The sequence below is a fragment of the Macaca nemestrina genome, chromosome 15 (assembly GCF_043159975.1).
Source record: "Macaca nemestrina isolate mMacNem1 chromosome 15, mMacNem.hap1, whole genome shotgun sequence".
NCBI classification, from domain to species: domain Eukaryota; kingdom Metazoa; phylum Chordata; class Mammalia; order Primates; family Cercopithecidae; genus Macaca; species Macaca nemestrina.
In genome coordinates, this window is record NC_092139.1 from 53,934,766 (window position 1) to 53,961,435 (window position 26,670).

Genomic DNA, 26,670 nt, shown 5'->3' on the forward strand with positions numbered 1-26,670 from the left:
ATATTTCTTACCTCATGGCCCCTTTCATCTTACATCCAGCAACAGACTATCTTACTCATGTCAAATTCCCATCACATTTCAAATCCTTCTTCAGGAAAAGCCTGATCCCTTTTAAGGGTTTACCTGATCAGGTCAGACCCACCGAGCATGATCTCCCTGTCTAAAGTCACATGTGCCATATAACATCACCTTATACTTTCTTTTTTTTTTTTTTTTTTTTTTTGAGATGGAGTCTCGCTCTGTCACCCAGGCTGGAGTGCAGTGGCCGGATCTCAGCTCACTGCAAGCTCCGCCTCCTGGGTTTACGCCATTCTCCGGCCTCAGCCTCCCGAGTAGCTGGGACTACAGGCGCCCGCCACCTTGCCCGGCTAGTTTTTTGTATTTCTTAATAGAGACGGGGTTTCACCATGTTAGCCAGGATGGTCTTGATCTCCTGACCTCGTGATCCGCCCGTCTCGGCCTCCCACAGTGCTGGGATTACAGGCTTGAGCCACCGCGCCCGGCCTACATCACCTTATACTTTCACAGTTCACACTTGTACTTAAGGAAGAGGTGGGAATCTTGGGAACCATCACAGACTTCTACCTACCACCTGCATTTTATCTTCTCTATCTCTGCATTTTATTTAAAGTACTTAGACCGTTAATATTTAATGTAATTACTGATATGGTTAGATTTAGGTCTACCATTTTATTGTTTGTTTACTGTTTGTTCCCTCTTCTTTCTTTAGTGTTCCCCCTTGCCTGCTTTCTTTAGGATTATTAGAGTATTTTTTAGTAGTCTATTTCGATTGACTTTTTAACTATATCTTATTTTTTAGTGATTGCTCTGTGGATTGTAATACTTATCAGCAATCTTTCATGTTCAGTAGAGTTAATATTGTACCATTTCACATAAAATGTAAAAACCTTGCAGCTATGCAGTTCCTTCTCCCCATATTCTGGATGCCCATTTTGTTAATAGCCATCCTGTATGTTACATCTACAAACACTGAAAAATCAGTAAGGCAATATCGTAATCTTTGTTTAAGATCATTTATATATTGAAAAATTAAAAAGAATAGTCTTTTATAGATACCCAGATATCTACTAATTTTCTTGTTCTGTCTTCCTTTTTGAAAATCCAAGTCTCCCATCAGCCAAAACAACCTTCAGAGCATTTACTCTATTGTAGGTGTGCTAAAAAGTAATTCTCTAGTTTTACTCCATCTGAAAATATATGTTGCTTTCATTCTTAACGTTTATTTTCACCAAATATAGAATTCTGGGCTTACAGGTTATTTTTTCCCAGCACTTTGAAGATGCTTTTCCACCATCTTCCGACGTCCATGAATTTCAAATCTACAATCATCTAAAACATTCCCCTATATGTCATTTTCCACTGGCTGCTTTCAAGGTTTGCTCTTTGTCCTTGGTTTTTAGCAATTTGAAGCTGCAGGTATTCTGTGTTTATTATGTCTCTAAGCATTTTTTTTAATTTGTCTTGTTTGGGGTTCACTGAATTTCTCAAATCCATAAATTTATGATTTTCACTAAATTTTAACAAGTTATTGGCCATTCTTTCTTACCCCATTCTTCTCTCTTCTCTTTCTGGGATTCCAATTACATATCTGTTAAGAGTTTTTTGTATTGTTCCCTGGAGCTCTAAGGCTCTGTTTATTTGTTTCAGTCTGTTTTTTCTCTTTCTCACTATTCTTCAAATTGGATAGTTTCTATTGATATAACTTCGAGTTCACTGACTCCTCTATCATCTCTATTTTCTATTAGGGCATAAGATGACTGCAGCTCACTCTTTAAAAAAAAAAAAAAAAAAAAAAAAACCTCTAAATTGAAGCCAGACACAGTGGCTCACGCGTATAATCCTAGCACTTTGGGAGGCCAAGGTGGGTGAATGGCTTGAACTCAGGAATTCAAGACCAGCCTGGGCAACACGGTGAAGGCCGTCTCTGCAAAAAATACCAAAAAAGTAGCCGGGTATGGTGGCAAGCACCTGTAGTTCCAGCTACATGGCGGGGGCTGAAGTGGAAGGATCCCTTGAACCCAGGAGGTCAAGGCTGCAGTGAGCCGAGATCTTGCCACTGCCCTCCAACCTAGGTGACAAAGTGAGATCCTGTCTTAAAGAAAAGACTCTAAATTGAATACCTGTATGTGGAAATGGAGAGAAAAGGTAATTTAAAAAGCATACTTTTTCAAAACCTCTAAAATAAGGGAAATTATCCCCATCCTGGTCATTTCTCCAAGTTTTTACTGTAATACACAAGCTACCCAAACTTTTACATACTAGTAAGAATCCTCTTATATCAGAGTTTATAGTTATGATCAGTGGGAGGACTCATCTCAGAAGGTTATAGCACCAAGGCAGAAGCAGAACTCTCTTGAAATTGATGTTTTGTCCCCACATCAAAGCCTCTCCACATCCTGCCTGATAGTGGCGCCTCCAGGGTTCTTACTTAGCAGGTGGTCCAGCCTCCAGCCAGGTTAGGCTGCAGTGACACTGGCCCTCAAGGCAGACTTCCCCATCTTGTTGGCATTCATCTCTCTAGTTAGATCATGAGCTCTATGCTTATGTTTTTCACCAGGACATTCTGGAGACCTCACGCAGTGCCTGGCACAAGAAATGTTTGTCTGAATGCATGAACGAATGAAGTGTATCAGACTACCAACTCCCACCCTTCTCCCTAGCTAACCAAGGAGTTTTGCTGTCCTTAATCAGAATTATCAGTATAAGTAGTCTTGAAATATGTACTCAGAACATCAGTGTGGCCAGCCATTTCCACTTCCTGGTTGTACCCAATATGATTATTCCATTGGCATTACAGAAGCACATAGGCTGTATTTGCAAGGTCTGTAACTTGGAACACATGTTCCTATTAACAACGTTGGATTTGCTTATTTGGTTTTCAGTCTAGTCTACAAACTCCTATGAAACCCCAAATGTAGCCAAAATTGTGAATGCCTACACCAAAGGCATATAAATAAACATTACTGCAATACTGGTAATCTTTAAAACCCAGAAAAACAGGAACTAGTATATTTAATGTGCTACTTAAATGAAAAGTAGGCTTAATTAGAAAAAGAAAATTGGGTAGGTAGAAGAGCTTCTGTGAGGATGCTGAAGGAGACTTCTGAACATTTTCAAGGGCTCAAGAGGTTGATGGCACTGATTTTATTTGTAATTTAAATTCAAATCTGATATCTTTCTATGTATTTATCTGGGTAGGAAATCTATTTTTTATAGAGATTGGGAAAAAGAATGAGAAAGCAAAAAAGGAGTGTAGGGAGACAGAAAGATTCAGAATCAGAGAGATACTCAGAGAAATATATTTTCCTGTGGCCACTGGATAAGAGTTATAAGACAGAAAAAAAAGGAAAAGACTTGAAAGAAAGAAGCATCCTGGGATGGGATGAGACAACTGAGTGAATAAAGACAGGGCAAGGGCTCAGAGTCTGTCTGCCTGAGGGAGGACCAAGGACATCATAGAGATGATGGATCTGAGTCCCGCTGTCCAATAGAACCTTCTTCAAGATGGAAACAGGCTGTATCTTCGCTGCCCAGTATGGCAGCCACTAGCCACCTACAGCTATTGAGCATTTGAAATAGGCTATTGCAACTGCGGAACTGAAGTTTTCATTGTATTTAACTTAAATTAATTTAGATGTAAATATTTATAGCCCTACATGACTAGTGGCTACCACAGGATCAGAAAGCTCCTGGAACCATTCATGGGTGTGGGCCAGTAATACTGAAGGGGCTGGCTACCTCTTGCCCAGGGACAGCTGATGTCTGTACAGAATGAAACAGTTGAGGGGGGTAAAGCAGGAATGTGATGGAAGTGGGGAGACGACCATCAGTATGGTTGGGACCCATGTCTTATGTTCAGTTTTTAGCATGCTTTTGATAAGGTGGCAGACTATTTTAGGTAAAAATAAAATCAATTGAACTTATTTCAATTGGTCCAACAACTAAAGACAAAAACAACTAATAGCACTGCTTTAGTGACTTTCAACATCAGTGTGGAAGATGATGTCCAGATGAGCATAAGAAAGCATTGAAATTTGAGCACAGAATGGAGAGGGCATACAAATAATTTCTAAGGAGCATGCAAAGGGGTTGGTGGCCCCTCTACTTACGGCACCCTCACACAGTGCTGGCATATGGTAGGTATGCCATCAGTATTTCTTGAATGACCCTCTGTCGTATGAGAGCAGGAAGCAACAAGACAGGAACCCAGACCTAGTAGATACAGAGAGTGATGAAGCACCCATCTTCTCTGGAGCATCATAAAGGGACAAGCTTATTGGGTTTTAAAAGCTAGCAATGGGCAGTCTGAAAACTGAAGACTGGAGGAGGTCAACCCAAGAAGGAACCTGTAGAGACCCGAGTGTCGGACACAGGAAGGGGAAGAGGATGGAGGCTGAGCTAGAGCTGTTCAAAATGTAGGAGCGTGAGGGGAAGACAGGGTCTGTACAAATGTAAACCCTCTTATGTGGAAAACCACTCACACTTGTGAGAGATATTTCATCACCTGGCATCATTCTCTCCACTGGATGTCAAAATTGAGGGAATAAGAGTGACATTTGGGGATCTTAATGTGTTCTTCATACCCAAGATAATCTATCTCTCATACACACACAAACAACATGATAACAAACTTTTAGTATTTGTATTTTTGTGCCCCAAATAATAAAATGCCCTGGAGACTGTTCACACTCTTGGGAAGGTAAAATGAAGAGTGATAACTGAATATTGCTGTAATTGTTCACTTCGTAGATGTTCTTCAGCTTCTGTGAGAAGAATGTGGATTATGAAACGTTTAAAGCCCTCAATGATACATGTCTTGTGTATGACGGTCGACTTGTGATTGATACCAACTTCCACACCAATGACATAGCCATCAGAGCTGCTGGCTCCCTCACCAAATTCTCCAATAGATACTACTCAAATGAGTGGACTCACAGCAACTTCAGTTCCAAAGAAATTGGCTTTCAGCTGGCAGCAGCTATGCTACATCTCTTTGATCCAACCCTTGAGCCTGTGACCGAGCCGCCAGCTGATCTTGACCGGCTCATCCCCATGTACAAGGGAGCCAAGATTCAAGGTATACAAATAGGCTTCCTTCTCCTTGATGAAGCCACAGATTAGGTAGGGGTCAGCAGTCAGGCCAGCCCTCCAGGTTTCTCTTAGGCTTGGGGAAAAGGCTCCTCCATATCTCAGTGGGTTGCCACAGAGACAGAGAAAGGGTCTATCTAATTTCTGAGGCATTTATTACAAACCCGAAATTATTGTTATTATGATTCTTTGCATTTGAGCATTTATTATGGACCACATCCTAAATGGGGTTCCCATTTTACAGATACGAAAACAGACAAGGGAATGATTATTAACTTGTCTGGATGTCTCACAGCTGGAAAGTGATGGTTTTCCCTGACATCTTACCCAAAACTTCCATTCTCACTATAAGTTCAGAGATGAGGAGACTCTTCCAGGCAGCCAGGCCTCAGCCTGCTCTGGGATGGATAAGCTTAACCATTTGCAGCTGTAAAGCAGTGCACTTTTATCCCGTAAACCTTTTTGGCCCCTAGGGAGGAGATGACTTCATAAGTAATGCAGGGTTCCTTCACTGTTAGGGTATGAGAAATACCTTTGAAAATGGTATTTCTGAATGTTGTGGACCTTTTACCAGAAAAATGCACATATTTACAGAATTCCGTGTTCACTTCCTGGAGGTTTATGGATGAACCCACGAAGCTCTACATAGACCCTCAGGGAGTCCATGTACCTGAGTACATGTGCAGTACTCAGGTACATGACATTCCATTGACAGAAACCCAGTCCAGTCAATGGAATGTCAGATTACAGAAATGAAAGCCCCACATTCCATCCTTGACTTCCTCTTCCTAACTAGGCAGCCCCACAAGGTCTTGTTCTGCTTCTCACTCTGGGTGAGACCTGAGAGAAGGTGGTGGCCGTGGGCAGGCAAGAGAAGGGAGGGCTGTCAGAAGCCAGAGCTGGCGCAGGTCCAGACCTGAGGGACAAGCCAACATATTAAGAATTCGATGATGACAGTTTCTAAAACATTGAACAAAGAACTTTGTTGATTGTCCTAATTAAATTCAATTTTTTAATATTTTGGCTACAGTTTGGAGAAGTGATGAGGAACAGGAATGCTATTTGCAACAATTTAAGGCTTCTAAAGGTCTTGATCTGGTTTTGGCAGATACAGATTAGAGGGCGGGGAGCTACGGATAATCACAGGATACACAAGATCGGCTTGGCACGTCCTGAAGCATTGGCGGCTACATTATGAGATATCGTTGTCACATTCACATCAATTTGGTTAAATAAATGTCAACCACCCTGGGGAGTTCCTTGCTGTTGGTGGTACTTTAGTGTGAAAGTTTGAGGAGCATACACCACTGCAAGCATCTTTTTGTCCTGTGATGAAAATGTGAGCTCTGTTACTCACCTCATTAACAATTCATTTGAAATGGAAAATTTGCCATCTCTTCTAGGGGGCATTCTTCCTGGGTCTTACCATTATCTGCATATTGCCAAGCCTGCCATTCCTACTCCCTTGGAGGTACAAATGGCACAGCCTAATTATGTAAGTATTATTTCTGAATTTCATTTTACTTTCAAATACAAAACTTTGTTTATAAGAGGATGAAATTCTTTACTTGGAGTCTTTACTGTAATGTGTCGGTTCACGCGTCAGAAGCCCACTGGGGTAATCGTCCCCCTAGATGGCCCTCAGTGACTCTCGTGACTTGGTCTTCATGCCCTTGTGTGGCCCCTCCCGCGCTGAGAAGGGCTGACCTGTGTAGCCAAGAGGATACTGGGGAAATGACTCTGTGACTTCCAAGGTCAGGTCAGGTCAAGAAAGATACTACAGCTTCCAGCTTGCACACTTCTAGTTGACTTGCCGCCATGCTGTAGGGACCCGTTTAGAGAGGTCCACGTGGCAAAGAATTGAGGGTTCCTGCACCAGCCATGATCAGTTTGCCAGGCAGATGAGCGTGCCACCTTGGAAGTGGATCCTCCAGCCTCATTCACGCCTTCAGGTGACCGCAGCCCCAGCCAACATCTTGACTAAAAACTTATGAAAGACCTTGAGCCAGAATCCCCTAGCCAAGCCACTTTCAGCTTCTGACTCCCAGAGACCGTGAGATAATAAAAATGTACTGTTGTTTTACACCATTACTTTTTTTAATAGACTTTATTTTTTAGAGCCATTTTGGTTTCATAACAAAATTGAGCAGAGGTAGAAAGATTTCCCATATAACCCCAACGCTTCAACAGACATATAGCCTCCCCCACTATCAACATCCCCCACCAGTGACCTATTTCTTACAATTAATAAACCCACACTGACACATTATTATCAGCCAGAGCCCATAGTTGACATTAGGGTTCACTCTTGGTTTTGTACATTCTGTGGGTTTGGACAAATGTATAATGACACATATCCACCATTACAGGATCATACAGAGCAGCTTCACTGCCCTGAGAACCCTCTGTGTGCTGCCTGTTTGTCCCTTCCTCTGTCCTAAGGCCTGGCAACTACTGATCTTTTTACTGTCTCAGTCACTTTGCCTTTTCCAGAATGTCATATAGTTGGAATCATACAGCCTATAGTCTTTTCAGGTTGGTTTCTTTCAGTTAGCACTATCCGTTTAAGCTTCCTCTGTATCTCTTCATGGCTTCATAGCTCGTTTCTTTTTGGCACTGAACGATCCTCTATTGTCTAGATGTATCGGTTTATTTATCCATTCACCTACTGAAGGACGTTAAGCCTCTACGTTTTGAGGCAACCTGTGATGCATCGATAGATAACTGAAATATCCACTTTCATGTCAATGGAGCAGGTAGATTGCTTAGCATCTGGAATGGCCATGGAGACCCCACTGTTTTCCTCCCCTCCAGGAAAAGCAGAAGCTGTGCAGTTGGGAATTCCCCTGTTTAAAGGACACAGGTGGTTGGTCAGTTGAAAAGCTCCTCTAATGAGATTCTCTGACCCGTGGTCCCAGCCCGGTGTGTGTTGTCATCTGGGGGTTTCCTTTTGGATATGTCACATTTGATTTTTAGTCAATGAGGCAGACTGGAAGCTGTCTACTTAACTTCCATTCCCATTTTCTTCTCCTGAATATTTTTGAAGGTAAACAATATGACTCACCTAAATTAAACACATTTGCCACATTTCCTCAAGGACAGGGTCTGCCATGTGGCAGGTTCTAACCAATGAGATGGAAGTAAAAGCTCTTGGAAAATTCCTTAAATGGGGGCCTACTCAAATGGCACAGGCTACGGGCTCTTCACCCTTCAGGAAGTCTCAATCTCAGCTATTCCATTTCCTTCCCATGAACCTTGAACAAGTTCTTCAACGTCTCTGCATTTCTGGGATTGCTGGGGAGCATATATAAAGTAACATTGTCTGGAACAAAACAGGTCGCCAGTAAGTGATGAAGATGGCTGTTTTAATCATTATTCCAGATAAATAATGAAACCCAGTTCTTCCAGGAAAAGGGTAGCTGCTGTATGTTTAAAACTTATTTCCCTTAGCCCTTTCCCAGATTCTTTTAGTTGTCCTGTACACATGGTCTGATGCAAAATTTTCTTATAATACAGGAAACCATAAGATCATAATAGTGTTCCAGTTTCTATTGCTGTATAAAAAACACTTAGTGGCATGAAGCAGCCATTCAATCCTGCTCACAGATCCTGTGAGTCAGGACTTTGGACAGGGCACAGTGGGCACAGCTTGTCTCTGCTTCACACTATCCAGAGCCTTAGATGGGAAGACTAAAGGGTTAGATCAATGGTCCGGATCATCTGAAGGCTCATTTACTAAATCTGAAGGCTTGTTATTCAGCTGGGCTGGGATGACTCAAGGACCGGAAGTGCTCACCACGGCCTCCCAACCTGGGCTGTCCTCAAGTGCCTGGGCTTCCTCACAGTATGGTGGCCTCAGAGTAGCCAGACTGCTCACGTGGTGGCTCTGGGCTCCAAGTGCAAGTGTTGGTACTAGCAAGTTGGAAGCTGCATTGTCTTCTATGACCCACCCTCAAAAGTCACACAGCCTCACTTCTCCCACTCTCTCTGTTGGAGCAGTCACAGCAACCACCAAGATTCAAGAGGTGGGGGATAGAGAGTCCATCTCTCAAGACAGACAGTGTCAAGGTCATATTGCAGGACAGTGTGTGGGATGGGGAGACTGTCATGGCCATGTTTGGAAAGTACAACCTGCCACCAGTGAGGTGGGGCATGAGGTAAATAGGATAAAGCCCAGGGTATTCACAGGCTAAGCACTTTGATCATCACAGATAAATAACTGGAGTCTGATATGCACAAGAGCTAGAACATATTGGACTTGGTTCCAGCCAGAACCAGATTCTTCAAGGACAGTGCATGATTTCCTACATGCGGCATCGTTTATTTATGAGCCACTGGCTCTCTCTAAATAAAATCAGAGGAGGAGCCAAAAGGGGTTTTTAGATAATGAGAGTTTTAATAAGAGTGCAACTTAAATAGATTCTTTGGCTGGTGCTATGACAGTATGTGAACAGGACCCCTGACTTTAATTAACCATTTTGCCAGGTGGGCCTCCTTTTTAATTAGTACAGAAGATCTAAACAGATTTTTTTTTTCCATTTTATTATCCAAGAAAAAAAATTGTAGGATGGCTCCATGGCAATCTTTTGGGGTTGGAATTAATTTGATTAAGTGAAATTGTTGCCAAAATGGTCAGGCAGTCACCTAAATATAGCCAATTGATCAAGAATGGAGCCCATTGAACAATATTTCACCAGAGAAATTGAATTACTATTCATATACTAGATGTAGCACAGACAAATCTTATCAGATTTTTATAGTGCTCACTAATTGGAATATTTAAGTCGGAAGATACTGTAGTAATTCATGAGCTCTTTGAGAGGTAACCTGACAAAAGGAAGAAAGGGGACCCCAAGTCGTCTACATAATAAACTAATTTACAGATTCCAGTCCACATGCTTTGTTGGCGTATATACCACGGAATAAAGAAATTTGTCACAACAAATTCTGCCTTGGATACCATCAAATTTAAAATTGTGTGTTCATCATGAGAGCTGGGAACTTGATTTCTTGAACACCAAGTCTGATTAATCCTGTGTCTTCCATTTGGCATGAATTCCAGAGCCATTTTCCAACCTTTGTCAAAATCATAAAGGAACTCCAAAGGATAATTGTATTCAGGGAAAAAAAGAAGAAAAAAAACCATATCAGAATCAGTGACTCCATCAAAATGTTAAATTTAATATCCAAATTTTTAAACAATGTACTCATATACTTTAAATAGGGGAAGACGCGAGACATACCCTACCAAATTGGAAGGTTGTGAAGTAATCGTCCTGACCCCAGAACCCTGCACCATGTGGGCAGGGCTGGGAGGTGCCCTACGGCAGCACTTAGTGGAGCAGCTTCCTATGAGCAATTGCAGAAAGAGTCCTGGGCTTCACTGGGTTGTCCTGTTCTGTCAGCGACTGTGAATAGGAATGGCCTGCACTACAAGGGTAATTTGTGTCTGAGAAACCCCTGTGTGAGTGAATCGTATTTAACATGAATACAGCATATTTTGATGCACTGTCAGTTCCCAGATGGACCCTCCAGTGAGGCTAACGTAGTGCCACATCTCCTTCCAATGGACACTGTTCCTTCCAAAGTTAAGATCAGCCATCAGTGCAACCTCCTCATCACTTTCTCTAGCGTAGCTGCTTCTGGACTCTAAGCCGTAATTTCTGTAAGGCCCTGTATGCTAGGATTATGCAGACGAAACTTACGGAGGAGGCCAAAAGATGATAATGCAGTCTTTACATTTCAAAATAAGACCAAAAAAATGCAACAAGTCCATAACAAAAAAATCGTTAAAAAATGATGCTGAGGATAGACTCTCAAGGAACAGGATGACATTTAAGGGCACAAGATGCTCAGACTCTCACTGCTGTCAGCCTGCAGCCTGCAGGGCTCCTTGAGGGCTTGTCAAGTCACTGCCAACTAAGTGACTGTGACCCTCATCTTGAGGTGCAGAGCCTTGGCCACGTACGTGGAATCCAAGTCAGCCTTCCTAAACACAAAGAAGTCCTTGTAAGCTGAAGGTGGGGGATTTAGTGAGACTCTTGGCAAAGTCAAGATTTGTTAACCACATGGGTGGATGTCAAGGTGTGCCCCCTTGACACCTGGGCCCCCTTTTTTAAACACTTCAAACAATGAAACCTAAAAGGAGGAGAAGGCTTGGGAAAGCCTAGCAGATAAAACTGTGCCAGAGTCTGTGGTGCCTCCTCTCCCAGATGCCAGCCTTACTGCCATGGTGCAGGAGCCACCCCTCCTCAGAACTCACCTGCAGTTTTCCAGCTTTTCCACCAATCATCCCTTACTGTGATGGGGACATGTACCCCTGGGTTCCAGAAGCCAAACCTAAAGCTGCTGTTTCCAAACTCAAATGGTCTTTCAAGTCTTGTGTTTAATTTAGAAATACACGTGGAGGTTACATTCTTCACTGTCTATATATCTACATATATTTTAATTCTGAGATACTGCCGAATATCCTGGGCCATCAGTTAAAGTTGACACCAGAGGTTATTCTGTGAGGTCAAGTGCCCCCACCCCCACCCCATGCAATGGTGTGAGTCATTGCTCAGACTGTGAAGTCAGGACTTGAGGAAACACCCGGGAATGAGCAAAGCCCATGAGGCATCCAGGCCTAGAGAGATGCCTGTGGCAGGAGCTGAGGGCAAGGGATGGGCAGAGGAGACCAGGCCCCTGCAGCCAGAGGCTCAGTCCTGGCTTTTTCCAAACTCTTCTCCAGAGGAACCTGCCCTTCCACACCAACTCCTGCCTGGAGTCGGCCTCCTTCCTTCCTTCCTTCCTTCCTTCCTTCCTTCCTTCCTTCCTTCCTTCCTTCCTTCTTGCCTTCCTGCCTTCCTGCCTTCCCTTCCTCCCTCCCTCCCTCCTTCCTTTCTTCCCTTCCCTTCCTCCCTACCCTCTTTACATACTTCCTTCCTTCCTCCTTCCCTCCTCCTTTCCTCCATCCTTCCTTCCCTGCCTTCCTCCTTCCCTCCCTCCCTTCTTTCCTTTCTTCTTCCTTCCCTCCCTCCTTCCTTCCTCCCTTCCTTCTTTACTTACCCTTCCTCCTTCCCTCCCTCCTTCCTTCCTCCCTTCCTCCCTTCCTCTCTCCCTTCCTTCCCTTCCTTCCCTCCCTCCTTCCCTCCTTCCTTCCTTTCTTCCTCCCTCCCTCCTTCCTTCCTTCATCCCTTCCCTCCTTCCTTCCTTCATCCCTTCCCTCCTTCCCTTCCTTCCCTCCTTCCTTCCTTCCCTTCCTTCCCTTCCTTCTTTGCTTCCTTCCTTCTTTCCTTCCTTCTTTCCTTTCTTCATCCCTCCCTCCTTCCTGCCTGCCTTCCTTCTTTTCTTTCTTCCTCCCTCCCTCCTTCCTTCCCTCCTTCCTGCCTTCCTTCCTTTCTTTCTCCCTTCCTTTTCTCCTTCCCTCCCTCCCTCCCTCCTTCCTTCCTTCCTCCTTCCTTCCTCCCTCCTTCCTTCCTTCCTTTCTCCCTTCCTTCCTTCCTTCCTCCCTCCCTCCCTCCCTCAATTTGTTCATCAAAAAATCTAGTTCCTTGCCATGCCACAGCCTGAGTATTTAAAAATAACTTTCCCTCATTTTAGAAGTAATGATCACTTTTTAAAAATTAGAAACTGCAGATAGTCAAATAACTATAAGGATAAACAATAAAAATTACCCAGTCTCCCAACCACAGAAAGTGACCATTAACATTTTGTGAAAATGTTGATACAAAACAAATGAAATGGTACTGTGCATTTTTGTAAACTACTTCTAAAGTATAAAATGTACTGTGAACATATCTCCCTGTTATGAAATATATTTTAACACTAATTTTTTGAATGCATTGCCCTCCATTGTGGGCAGGCCATTGTTTTTTGGATAATATCTTAATAAGTTCGGATTTTTTAAATACTTTGTTATGGTGGTAGATTTCCCATCTATCCATCCATTTCAATAAACAAAGGACCACTTCCATCTCCCTTGAAACACCATCCCCCAACCCCATTTGCTTCTCCCACACCCCCAAATGCCCAACCTCTCACACACACACACCTGGGGGTGGCCCAGAACTCACCTGTCGTGCCTCCTGTATATCTCACCTTGTACCTTTACAGTTGGCTGAGTCCCCTCAGGGCTTTGCTGTGTGATACCCAAACACCCACCAGTTGCCTGTATTTATTTAAAAGTTGAACTGTCCTTGTTTAGACAAAATCCCCAGGTGATGTCCAGGACTAAGTAAATGTTTGGGATCCCGGCAGTTCAAATTGCCTTGGATTTCTAAATGCCACATTCAAGTTCAGAAGAGAAGCTTAAATCTATATGCACTCAAAGAACATTTATTGAGCGTTACTATGTACTAAGGTCAGAGTCTAGGGCCAAAGGGAAAGTTCAGTTCCCGTCCCCCCTACCCCGACAAAACTCATGTTTGTCCACAGAATCTTCCCACAGCCTGAGCCAGCGGGGAGGCATCCGCCGCTGAAATAGAAAAAGTCATTGTGGCATGGAATTGGAGCAGCATCTATCCTTGTCACTTGGGCTCATGTGGCAGTTGGAGCTGGTTTCTACAGGGCAGAAAGTCACAAATCCACACCTTTAACAATGTATAAACTAGAAAACCACCTGCAGAATGTGTATGTGCATCTCCCATAGCCTTGAACCTTCTTCCTGGAAACAGACCTTTTCAAACGACTGACCCTGCCCAATCCCCGCCATCAGGCATGGCCTTTTATTTCTTTCTTTTGTTCAAGTAATTTTGAAAATAACTGACATGATTTCTGGTCAGTTTTGACTAGGAGGTTTTTCTCGAAATGATGCTGTGAAAGCAAAGAAATTTAACCATGTTAAAACACCTCAGAGGAGAGAAGAAACCCGGTTCCACTTATTAGCTGGGTGTGCAGTGTTAGTAAAGGATTGGTTGTAACCTAGCAACTAGTTTAGAAACACGGAACAAGGCAATCACAGTTTAAAATATCCTGAGGAACATTTAGTCACTGAGTCCAAGTATGTGGTTTCTGATACACTGTTACCTTCTGCCGTGTTTAGTCAGTATCTATTACTGTTATTTGCAGCGAGGGATAAGATATAACCTGTCTGTTATATTTGAAAAATAAATTGCTATGATAAACTTCCCAAAATCCAGAAATGTTTCTAATGTTGTTTTTCTGGTCCACATCCCTCCTCCAGGGTTTAGAAATAGTAACCGGCAATGCGAAAAATGGGACTTACTTCCGAATTCATATTAACAAGTATAAAATGGTGGAAACCATCACATGCCTTTCTAGGGAGCCCTTCCCCACCTCCAACTACATCCGCTTGTTTGGCCAGCACGAGCAACTCCTCAACAACCTGTGTGCTCGGTATGATGAAAACCTGATCACAGATCTCTATAGGTAAGTTGGACATTGCATTTGACTACAGGAAAATACAAATATATATAATGTCTTGTGAATGAGGGACATGTGTTGTGATGCATCCAAAAGCAAAACAGGAATCCCGGAGAGAAGCTGAGTGGCAGATTTCGTTCTGAAGAAGAACACCTGATGTTAATGTGGACTGGGGAGCAGAGAGTCACGGGAGGTGTCCACACATGGCCCCCATGGCCATACCAGGGCCTGGACCCCAGGTGCAACCAAGCCCACCATGAACAGGCTTGGAGGAGATGATATTCAAGTCCCTTCCCACACAGGACTGCTAAGAGCAGTGGTCAGAATTGTAGGAGGTCGATTTGGGAACAGCATGTGGAAGGGTCTGATCCTAATGGGACTCCATGATCATGGGACAGGGTGTTTGTGACCCGAGCCTTCCTCCTCATGGCATGTGTTCAGGCAGGCTCAGGGTGGCCATTTGTCCAGCGTATTGGTAAGGGAATTCCCACACTGACAGGTCGGTTAGTGAAACCTTTGTCATTTCAAACTCTTAAGACACACTTCGTCCTATCCATTAGGAAGGAATGGAAGTTCTGAGTGGAAAGCTACTTCTGAATGTAGCTTGCTGCTTAGCAAGGTTAGGAGACTCTCCCTATTCACAAAGCACAGCGATGCAGAGACAGCACCAGAGACGATGTGGAATGAAAACCATGCAGTTTCAGTGTTCTCAACACCCATAGAGGCAACTGCCAGGATTGCCATCAATCTCTCTTGCCTCTTAAAAATTTTTTAAATTGTAGAATGCATCATACAAACAAAAAAGTATGTGAAATATGTATGGACACTTAAAAGTACTGGAAATCTATGGGCCCACTGCCTATGTTAAGAAATAAATTCCTTACATTAGCAGTTAGGAAGTCCCTCTCTGATCACAGCCCTCCCCCATCTTCTTGGAGGTAGCCACTGTCCTGAAGTTTGAGTTTGTCACTCTGTTGCCTATAAAGCAAGGATCAGTGAACTTCTTCTATAAGGGGCAGATATAGCCTCAGTTGCAAGTACTCAGCCCAGCCCTGGTAGTGAGAAAGAAGCCATGATGATGTGTAAACAAATGGACACAGCTGCGTCCCAAGAAAGCTTCGTTCACCAAAATGGGCATTGGGCTGGATTTGCCCCTAGTCATACTTTGTCAACCCTTGTTTTAAAGACGTGTACATAGACACATGTGATTTCCTAAATAATATATTAATTTGCCGTACCTACTTCTGACTCAGGTTTATGGCTTACCAAAGAAAGCGAGCATTCTGTTTAGCACGGTGTTTGTGAGAAGCATCCAAGATGATGTCCGTAGCTGTGGTTTGATTGTTCTCCCTGCTGTGTGGTATTCCATCATATAATGGTCACGATTCAGTCATGGCTTTTCCTGTTGACTGTATTTACACTGGTTCCAGTTCAAGGCCTTTACAAGTGGACGTTGTGAACACTGTGGACGTACCTCATGTGCAGAATCTCTCTGATATGTCCTAGCCCTAGAACCGCTGGGTCACAGGACGTGCATATCTTCAACTTTACTAGTTGATGCCCAAATGTTTCCCAAGTATGGTCACGTGCCACATAAAGACGTTCCAGTCAACAGTGGGTCACACGTATAATTGTAGTGCCATAAGATATTAATGAAGCTGAAAAATTTCCATCTCCAAGGGCCACATTCCTGTCACCTAGCACAACGCATGACTCACGTGTTTGTGGGGATGCTGGGTCAACAAACTTACTGTGCTACCCAGTTGGTATAAAAGTATAGCACACAGTTATGTCCAGTGCGGAATACTCACTGATGATAATAAATGACCATGTTACTGGCTTATGTATTTACTATACTATACATTTTGTCGTTATTTTCGAGTGTATGCCTTCTACTTATGAAAAAAAAAGTTAACTCTAAAACAGTCTCAGACAGGTCCTTCGGGGGGTATTCAGAAGGCATTATTATCACAGGAGACGGCAGCTCCATGTGTGTTACTGCCCTGAAGCCCTTCCAGTGGGACAAGAGGCGGAGGTGGAAGACAGTGATATTGATGATCCTGACCCTGCAGGCCTAGGCTAATGTGTGTGTTTGTGTCTTGGTTTTTAACAAAAAGTTTAAACAGTAAAAAATAAAATAAAAAATTTTGTAAATAAGGACATAGAGAAATATTTGCATATAGCTATACAGTGTGCTTATGGGGTTCCTTTTTTTTTCTTCTTTTTTTGGAGATGGAGTCTCACTCTGTTGCCCAGGCTGGAGTGCAGTGGCATAATCTTGGCTCACTGAAGCCTATGCCTCCCAGGTTCAAGCAGTTCTCCTACCTCAACCTCCCAAGTAGCTGGGATTACAGGCATGTGCTACCACACCCAGTTTATTTTTGCATTTTTAGTACAGACGGGGTTTCACCATGTTGGCCAGGCTGGTCTCGAATTCCCAGCCTCAGGTGATCCACCCACCTTGGCCTCCCAAAATGCTGGGATTACAGGTGTGAGCCACCGTGCCTGGCCTTGTGCTTGTGTTTTGTTGTTGTTGTTGTTATTTGTTTGTTTGTTTTTTGAGATGGAGTCTCACTCTGTCGCTCAGGCTGGAGTGCGTAATCTTGGCTTACTGCAAGCTCCGCCTCCCAGGTTCACGCCATTCTCCTGCCTCAGTCTCCCAAGTAGCTGGGACTACAGGTGCCCACCACCATGCCCGGCTAATTTTTTGTATTTTTAGTATAGACAGAGTTTCATTGTGTTAGCCAAGATGGTCTCGATCTCCTGACCTCGTGATCCACCCGCCTCAGCATCCCAAAGTGCTGGGATTACAGGGGTGAGCCACCGTGCCTGGCCATGCTTGTGTTTTAATCTAAATGTTATTATTATAAAAGAGTCAAAAAGTTGAAACGAAATAAAATTATAAGGTAAAAAGGGTAAGCAAAGGTTAACTTATTATTAAAGAATAATAAAGATTGAGAAACATGTTTCTATACATTTAGTGTAGACTAAATGTACTGTTTATAATATCTTCAGTATTGTATGGTAATGTCCTAGGCCTTCGCACTCACTCACCACTAGCTCACTAACTGCCCTAGAGCAACTTCCAGTCCTGTAAGCTCCATTCACGGGAAGTACCCTATACAGGTGTACCCTTTTAAAATCTTTCATGCCATATTTTCACTTTTCTATGTTTAGATACACAAACACTTACTATGGAGTTACAATTGCCTACAGTATTCGGTATAGAAACCTGTACAAGTTTGTAACCTAGGAGCAACGGGGCATATAGGCCAGGTGTGTAGTAGTAGACTAGACCGTCTACGTTTGTGTAAGTGCACTCTAGGATGGTTGCCAGCAATGTGTTTCTCAGGACCTATTCCCGTCGTTGAGTGACACATGACTGTTGTATTTATTTAAATTTCCTCCAGCAGTGAATGAGAGAGCACCTCTTGCTCCACAGATCTGCCAAGGCTTGGTACTGTTAGACTTTTAAATTTGGCCGGTCTAGTAGCATACAGAGGTATCCTCCTAAGGCTTTAATCCGCTTTTCCCCACTTAATGATGCAGTTAGCTGCCTTTTCATTTGTTCATGGGCCATTTGTGGTAGTTTCTGTGAAATTCCAATTCATGATATTTGTCCATGGAGCGGGGGTGTCTTCTCATTATTAATTCACAGAAGTTATTTATCAACAAATGGGATACAAACTTGTGTTGGTTATATATTTTTAACCAACGTTGAGGCTTGTCTTTTTACTTTCTTTATGATGTCAACAATATTCTTACTTTAATAGAATGCTTGTCTTCTTCAAGAGCGTCTTGGGTATTTTTGTCCTTTCATTCTTCTAATAGTTTTATAATCAACTTGTCAGGATCCATGAAAAGCCCCATTGGATTTGATAGGAAATGCATTAAATCTTAGATCAATTAGGCAAGAATCAACATCTTTGATATTGAGTCCAATATTATAACATAGTATAGCTCTCAATTTAGGTATTCTTTAATGTCTTTCAATAAAGGTTTATCATTTTATCCATGAATGGCTTGTGCAACTTTTGTTGGGTATGATCCAAGATGTGTTATATTGTTCTTTCTGTTATAAATGTCATTTTTTATGAATTGATGCTTGTGTATAGAGATGAACTAACTTTAGTATGGTTCTGTATTCTGAAAGTTTTGAATAATTTACCTGTAGATTTTTAGATTTTCCAAGTAGAAAAATTATATCATCTGCAAATAGTGACAGCTTTGTTTCTTCTTTTCCAACTTTTATAATATTTATTTCCTTTCTTGCTTTACTGCACTGGCTAAGATTTGTAATTAAAAGATTGGCGGGGTGAGGTAGCTCACACCTATAATCCCAGCACTTTGGGAGGCCTAGGCATGCAAACCACCTGAGATCAGGAGTTCGAGACCAGCCTGGCCAACATGGGGAAACCCCGTCTCTACTAAAAATATGAAAATTAGCCAGGCGTAGTGGCTCACACTTGTAATCCCAGCTGTCTGAGAGGTTGAGGCATGAGAATCACTTGAACCTGGGAGGCGGAGGTTGCAGTGAGCCGAGATGGCTCCACTGCACTCCAGCCTGGGCAACAGAGTGAATTTGTGTCTCAAAACTAAAAATAAAAATAAAAAGTTAAGTAGGAGTAGTGAGGGATGGTGCCCTTGCCCCATTCTTAATCTGAAAGGGAAAGGGTTCAAAATTAAGTGTGCAATAGTTGCCATATGTATATTTTTATAGATGTCCTTTATCAGATTAAGAAAGTTCCTTTTGATTACTGGTTTTCTAAGCGTTCTTATCATGAATGGATTTTTATTTTTATTTTTCAGAAAGAGTACTTAGTCCCTGAAACCTTTTACGTGTAAGGATGTCTTCCTAATGCTTTCAAATATAACCTACATTTTGATAAGTATCAAAATTTAAAATCAGGAGCTTTCCCTCCTCCTTGTAGGCTTGGCTCCAATACTTATTTTAAATAATGAAAACCACAAGTATTTTTAAAATGAATTCATTTGCTCCTTCACTTATATATAGGATTTTATGGTTGTGGTAAACCTTACCCAAAATATTTGAGTTAGGGGAGAATCAGTTGTTTGTTACAGAAAGATTTTGGTTGGTGGGGAATGATATGCTAAGACTTTCTGGGAAAAAAAAAAGTTTTCGCATTTGACCATATTCAAAGCCCTACCTGTTTTGTTTCTCCCTAAATAGAAGGTGATTCTGAAACAGACTTGGTGAGTTTGAGACTATTACAGGGGGTGCCGCTGTTAACTGACAAGAGTAACAATTTCAAAAGTTAATTTGATTTGTGACGAGTGTTTGGGATGGCAAGACGGGGTGACACCGGCTATCAGGAGGGGCCAGTGGACATCTTTCAGAAAGGAGCAGGGACGGGAAGATGGCCGCCAGTCATTTCTAAGTGAGGTTCTGAGAGCACCGCTGTGCCTTGTCAGTCACTCCAGGCGGGTGTTAGCGGGTACATGCAGCTGCGGCCACATTCTTTTCAAGTGCCATGAAACGCTGCCAGGTCCTAGTGCTAATTTTTGGACCAGCACTCCTGCCCTGTCTGTTGTCAGATCGACTGGCGAGGCTCTTTCCAAGCAGGGTGAATGGTTGAGCTGATTTTGGCCGCGATATGATTACCCATTGTTTTCCTGACCTTGGCAGCATCAGCAACCTCTCTTGTTCAGACCAGGCACATTTCATTTGCGCACTTCCATCCACCACGGCTGGGGCACCTTCCTCAGTGCTCGCTGCTGCCGGGAGGGCTGACGGTTAACCAGCTGCATTGTTGTTCTGCAAGTCAGGCATGACTTCAGTATCAGTTCCTCCCCACACTCAGAGAGATCCGTTGGATCCCTCTTCTCCACTTTCCCCTATCTGTTCTCACTCCATCGAGGACCAAAACAGCGCAGGCACTAGCTGTGCCAATGGGAACGGTGGCAGCCCTGCGGGTCAGATGTTGCTGTGGTAGCCGAGGCCTCCCGGGCAGACCCTGGCTGCCTGCGAGGGGCTCACTTGGAACCATATGGGGACACGAGGTGGCGGCCGAGCCGTCAGCCGCCATGATGCACAGGCAGACAGCTGTCACGGGACCACAGTAAGCGAAGGGTCTGCGGCCCAGGCTGGCTTGGATTCCACCTATATTTTATTCTTTGTTTTTACCTCTGAGTGCCAATACAAACCATTGGCACCGAATAGAGTGAGAGAACTAATCCATTGGTGACTCTGTATGTGTGCGTGCTTTGTGTGTGTGTGTGTGTGTGTGAGAGAGAGAGAGAGAGAATTTGATCAGTTGATTGATTTACTACTTTGGAAAAAGAATAGAGCCAATTTTATATCATTTGTTGCTTTCTGAACCAACCAGCATTTAAAGTCACACAAATATGTTACTAAAAATCTTCCTTTTCCCAATCTTCCCCTTAAAAGCATTTATGCCCCCACAGGCCCCACTCATGCACACTCACACGTGTGCACACACTCATGCACACTCACAGCACTCATAATGTACACTCACACGCCCAGTCACACGCTCACACACACCTGCACCCACCTCTTCAAAACCTCACAGTGCCCCCGCCTGCCAAGTCCCTTGGCAGTGTTTAGAATGGCAGCACCTCTGCCCTGCTGAAAATGCTCCTCCTTCAGGACACTGGGGGCGAAAAGAACTTCAGCGAGGGTGTGGAGAAGTGGGGAAATGGGAGCTGTGGGTGGAGAGGAGAGTGGAGACTGAGGTGGCTTCCTGAGATGCTGCCTGTCAGGGACTTGAACAACCCTGTCCCGTGTCTTCCCGGCTTTCTTGAGTCTACTTCATTTTCTTTTACCCCCACTTATCGATGACCCTGCAAAAGAGAGGTCTCGCCTACAGAATCTCTCCCTTCTTCACCTTAATTAGCAGCCTGTGCATCCTTTATCCTCGTGGTGTAAATAGATCTTGCCCTAGCTTCTTTGTATGAGCCCGACAGATACTCATAAACCTTGATTAAACCTCTTTTCACATCTTAACATGCTCAGCTCTCAAAGACTGCCCTCAGACAGCCCGGTCCTCGCGCCCGCGCCACGGCCGCCTCCACACGTCCCCACACACTCCAGTGGCCTACATTTAGTGGCTGAGTGTTGCTGTGCACAATGTTCTAAATGGGATTTGAGCAGCCCTTTAAAAGGCTGCCATTACCTTTTTGAGCTGTGAGGCTCCAGAAGTTCTTCCCTCAGGAAAGCCACCTTGTGTTATCTGTCTTTGGAGCTGCAAAGCAGGATGCTGCCAGCCCATGTGGCCCCCTAATTTATTGATTTGACTCCAGTTGGAATCATTTAATCATGACTTTGAAATGTTTTTCTGTGCTTCCGTATTCAGCAGCCTTTTGCTATGTTCAGTGGTAAATTGCACACTACATTCCAGGTACCTGTTTTTCCAGACTTATCAAAATCTTCTTGAATGATGACTGCCCACTCCAGTTTCTCAATTTTTTGGTCCATACCTGAAAGGTGGTGTATGGTAATTCTCCCAGTATCCACCTCCTCCCTCTTGCGCTTCCCTGTGGCTGTGTGCCAGGCCACTGACCTGCTCTCTGTAGACTCTGTAAGGGTTCCTGCCCATCTGTTTCACTTCAGATCGTGCCAGTTCTGTGTGACCAGCCTCGCAAAGAATCCTTCCCAAATGATTTGCTAAAAATCAAAATCCATTCTCTTCCTTTTGCTTCCCACTCATTCAATTACAGGCTATTTCTCTGCCCTCATAAAAGGCAATCGAGGTCAGTGTGCTCACATACTCTGGGGATTCCTCATTGATCATGCCTTGGCCTTCTTACTCCAACAGGCAGATCCATACCCAGAGATGTTTCTGCTACTATTCCACAGGCCATGAGACCAAACTCAAATTTTTGAACCTTACTTGTTCCCAAGATGGTCAACCTTAGATCTGGAAGCATAGACCAAGGAGGAGGCCCAAGTCCACTGGACACAACATGTGTCCGTTTTTATTGGCAATCCTGTTCTGATGAAAACTAGGGGTCCTTTTTAGCATATGTCACCTCCTCACATCTTTCCATTATGGCATTTGTGTGGAACTAACCTTTCCTGGGATGAAAGGTGAGACCATGTTTGAACTGCCCTGAAATTATAGCCAGCACATGTCCCTTCTCAGATACTCATGCCAAAGATGATAGTGTGGAAGAAAAGTAGACTCGCCCATTTGCATAGTCCAAAATGAATGTTCAGAGGAATGAACACATGGAGTTCTGCATGAAGTGTGAACTTTTAAACATTCACCGCATTTACCATGAAAATATCACTTGGCATATCATGTTAGGACTTATTAGAAAGGCTCAGATTGAGATTTTTTTATGGTTTTGAGGTATCAGGAATGTATAGATTCTGATTTCAAGTGCCTCAGTCTCACTAGTGTTAGTAAGAATCTTTGCCTGAGGGATAGTGCCCATGAATGAATGAAAGAAACATGAGTATCCCCCTCGAATAGCCAAGATTTTGTTTTATGTTTAAGGCTTTTATTAATGAGAATGTAAGAAATGAGGGAGGAAATTGAGCCCCGCCCTTGTCTTCTTAGCTGCCACCCCGACCACCCTCTTTGTCCTGTGCCCCTGTACACACTTGGTATATATCCTAAGAGAATTTAGTTTGAAACTCCTACAATCGGTGAAAGCAAATCCTCACTTTCCTTAGCATGGAAAGGACACTAGACTAAGACCAACAGTGGGGTCAAATTCCTGACTTCTTGCTTATCAGCTTTGTGAACTTGAACAAGCCATTTAATCTCATTGAGCATCAGTTTCCTCACCCATAAAATGGAGATGTCATCCATGAGAAATCTTCCCACATCATGGGATAAAAGTATATGTTGATGGAAAGTAAAGTACAAGTGCAAAAAGTTTTTTAAAAGTATGTAAAGTACTGTACAAGGGCAGAGCTTTGTAATGACCTTAGCTCGTGTGTTCATGTTCGCTATACGTCAATGTTAGCCTTTATGGAGAGACAGAAACACTTCCAGCCTTCTATGCAGTATTCCCTCCCCCTCCAAAATTAATACAGATTTAAGAAAATGCAGTGCTTCTTTTAATAATCTAAATGAGCAAATGTTTTAAAGTTGCATTCGTATATGTGCTTGCTATACCTTATTTTTAAAAGTGTCTATATGGGATTACATACGACATTGAATATGCTTGTTTTCAGAGTCACGCTCTAAGAAAAAAATTTATTTAGAGAGAGGTCATTATCAATAATTAAATTAGTGAGAAATCTGGTGCTTTACTTAGAATAAATGTGCTAAGATGAGAGTCGATAATGTACCTCCCAGGGCACTTTATAGCAAAGGGATGGATCAGATGATTCCATATAAGCTTCACTTAAAAATGATTTCATTTCAAACCACTGGGCACCCAAAGCAGCCAAAGACGTTCTTAATATCATTTAAAATGTAAAATTATGAGCTGTTTGAGTTGTAAAGTGTGTCTAGAATCTAATGTCATATAGTTTTAAAAGTTGCTTTGGAACATTGTTTCATGCACTGTCAATAATCACTAATACTTTAGACCTGCACTGTCCACTATGATAGTCAACTGCCGCATGTGACAAGTGGCGACCATATCAGACAGCGGAGAAGAGAGCATTTCCATTGTTGTGGAAAGCTGTGTTGGACGGTGCTGCTGTAGGCCAGTTGCATCCACGGAATTTGGAGTGGGTGTGTTGGACGCAGCATCTATGAACAATTGTTCCCTAAAATGCTAATCGCCAGCCCCATTTGGATCCGAGTTTCTGACCTGCCAATGTGGAAGCTAACAGATGTGTGCTCAGTGAAGGCCCAGTGGAGACAGAGGAAGTAATTTCCCTCTGTGCCTGCTTTTGTGGGGTCACTGAGAAAACATTCTCTCCAGATCATGTACCAAAGGTGTACAGGTGGGGAGGGGGCTGGTGTGGGAGAAGGGGTGGAACAGGTAAGCTTTCTGGGGCACCTGGTCACTCTGCAGGCCTTACAAGGGACGCTCGGCCTTGCTGAGTGAGATAAAAATTCCATCTCACCCTATCCTTATACTTGTTTCAGGCTCAGCTGGCCAACCCCAGGCAGCCTGGCACTTCCCTACCAGAGTTATCAAGACTACCTTGATTACTAACATCCTGTCTTGTTGTCAGAGCCCAAGTCTTGATTTGGGGTTTAGGAACGCTGACTGGTATGTTCAGAACTGACTTCTGTCCCTCTGCACATCTTCGAAAAATCGCCGTTCTTTTCAAACTTGTACAGCAGGAGTTAAAGTCCTTTATAGATTTTCTTCCTCCATTTCATTACATACCCATCTGGCAGCATGTGGTTGAAGGTGATTATTTATGAGTTTTAAATAATAGCTGATGAGCCGTGGTTATCTTTAAGGCTACTAAGCTGCTTTAATATAAATACCTCTTCGCCAAACTCCAAGAAACAACGGAGTTGTTTTACTGTTGTTGGAACTGTGAAAATAAATGCATTTCAGAAACCATGTTCTCAGTCTACTGAGCCATGAGAAGGAACTGGCCTGCCTGCCTAAATTTTTTATGGCAAACTAACAATTGCAAAGAGACACTTTGAAGCCACCTGAGCAGTTGGGAGTCACAGATGCAGCATTCTCCTTCTTTCCCTCCTACACCTGAGTCTCTGTAGGTTTCTTTTTGAGGGCTATTTAATTAAGCATATTTGTTTAATTTTTAAAATGTTCCACTACAAAAGCAATGTGTGTTTATTACAGAGAATGCAGAAAAATATTTCAAATGCCAAGTAGAATATAAAATCTATACCTAATCCCACTACCCAGTAACTATTTTAGATGATTGCACTATGAGATGAAAAGAATTGAAGGGGAACTGCTATTTGCCCTAGAAATAAGACCTGCAGCAAGCTTGCAGACAGCACAGCTCTCCTTCCTGGGAACCCAGGTGCCAGGCAAACCCTAACTGCAGCCCCACACACTTGTCTCGTACAGGTGAGGCAAGGGAGAACCAGAGTGGCCGGGCTTGCCACATGCCACAGCCGAGACAGTGGCACCAATAGGACCAGAATCAGTTTCCTGACTTTCTGTCAAATTTCCTTCATACAGGACAAATAGGAGTAGGTTTTCCATCATGCAATGAGCATTCTTTAGAAAAAGCAGTTGTTGTGTTTGACTCATCATTTACCTATATAAGACGATTGGCAATAATAATAATAATAATAATAATAATAATAATAATGTTTGGGACATGAGAATAATTTTGCTTCTCTGATAAAATACCTCAGAAGATGCCCAGGATAATTCATGTGTGGAGGAAGAAAATATTACAACTTCTATTTATAATTTTATCTTTAAAAAAAAACAGAAATTGTGTTTTATTAGTATTCAAAGCACACACATGGGTGCCCTCTTGAGCCAGATGGAAGACAGCTGTGCATCCTACATGGCCTCAACATACCGTAATGGGACAGTGTCACAGCTTGGAGGGGTCAACTTTATTAATTAACTTTGTTTTTGCTTTTGTGTTTGAGACAGAGTCTCACTCTGTCACCCAGCCTGGAGCACAGTGACACAATCTTGGCTTATTGCAACCTCTGCCTGCCGGGTTCAAGTGATTCTCCTGCCTCAGTCTCCTGAGTAGCTGGGATTGCAGGCATGAGCTACCATGCCCTGCTAATTTTTGTATTTTTAGTAGAGACGGGGTTTCACCATGTTGCCCAGGCTGGTCTCAAACTCCTGACCTCAGGTGATCCACCTGCCTCGGCCTCCCAGAGTGCTGGGACTATAGGAATGAGCCACCACACCCAGCCCTTATTAGTTAACTTTGGAACCTACTGCAGCTTTTGTGTATCTGGTTCTGGTTTTAACTAAACTAACCCCCCACAAAATCGACATGAGCATTTAATGGATTGTTCAAAAGAAACTACAGATTGCAAAGCCTGGCAAAGCAGGCACACATTAACCAGGAAAGGGCAGGGCCAGATCATCTCCTCTTCCTCAGCCACACTGTGAGTAAGTACCATGGTTCGTCTCTCTGCTAGAATTCCATTGCAGACAGCAAAATCCTCTCTAGCTAGTTTCAACAGAAAGCAATGTACTGCCAGTAATGGGTGCTTTGTACAATTCCTTGAATGGGCTGGAGGAGCAGGCTTCAGCCTGCCTTCCACGAAAAATTCAGAAAATGGCCCTGCAGGCCTAGCCAGTCTCTGCCACAGTGAGGAATTCGTGGAACTGAAAAACTGCCAC

The 26,670-nt window shown here is 43.2% G+C and overlaps 1 protein-coding gene across 8 annotated transcripts in view; it reads left to right on the top strand.

The window, feature by feature from the left end:
* The window catches only part of LOC105486805 (cilia and flagella associated protein 61), a 290,537-nt gene that overhangs the window by 219,120 nt on the left and 44,747 nt on the right, over positions 1-26,670 (top strand). For 7 of the 8 annotated variants that reach the window (XM_011749866.2, XM_011749862.2, XM_011749864.2 and 4 more), the window contains 3 exons: positions 4,771-5,098; positions 6,513-6,604; positions 14,273-14,478. In XM_011749866.2, coding sequence (XP_011748168.2) covers positions 4,771-5,098; positions 6,513-6,604; positions 14,273-14,478 — 626 coding nt within the window. Of the gene's footprint in view, positions 1-4,770; positions 5,099-6,512; positions 6,605-14,272; positions 14,479-15,725; positions 16,320-26,670 lie in introns of those variants that run through there. The other variant, XM_011749868.2, reaches the window with a different exon arrangement.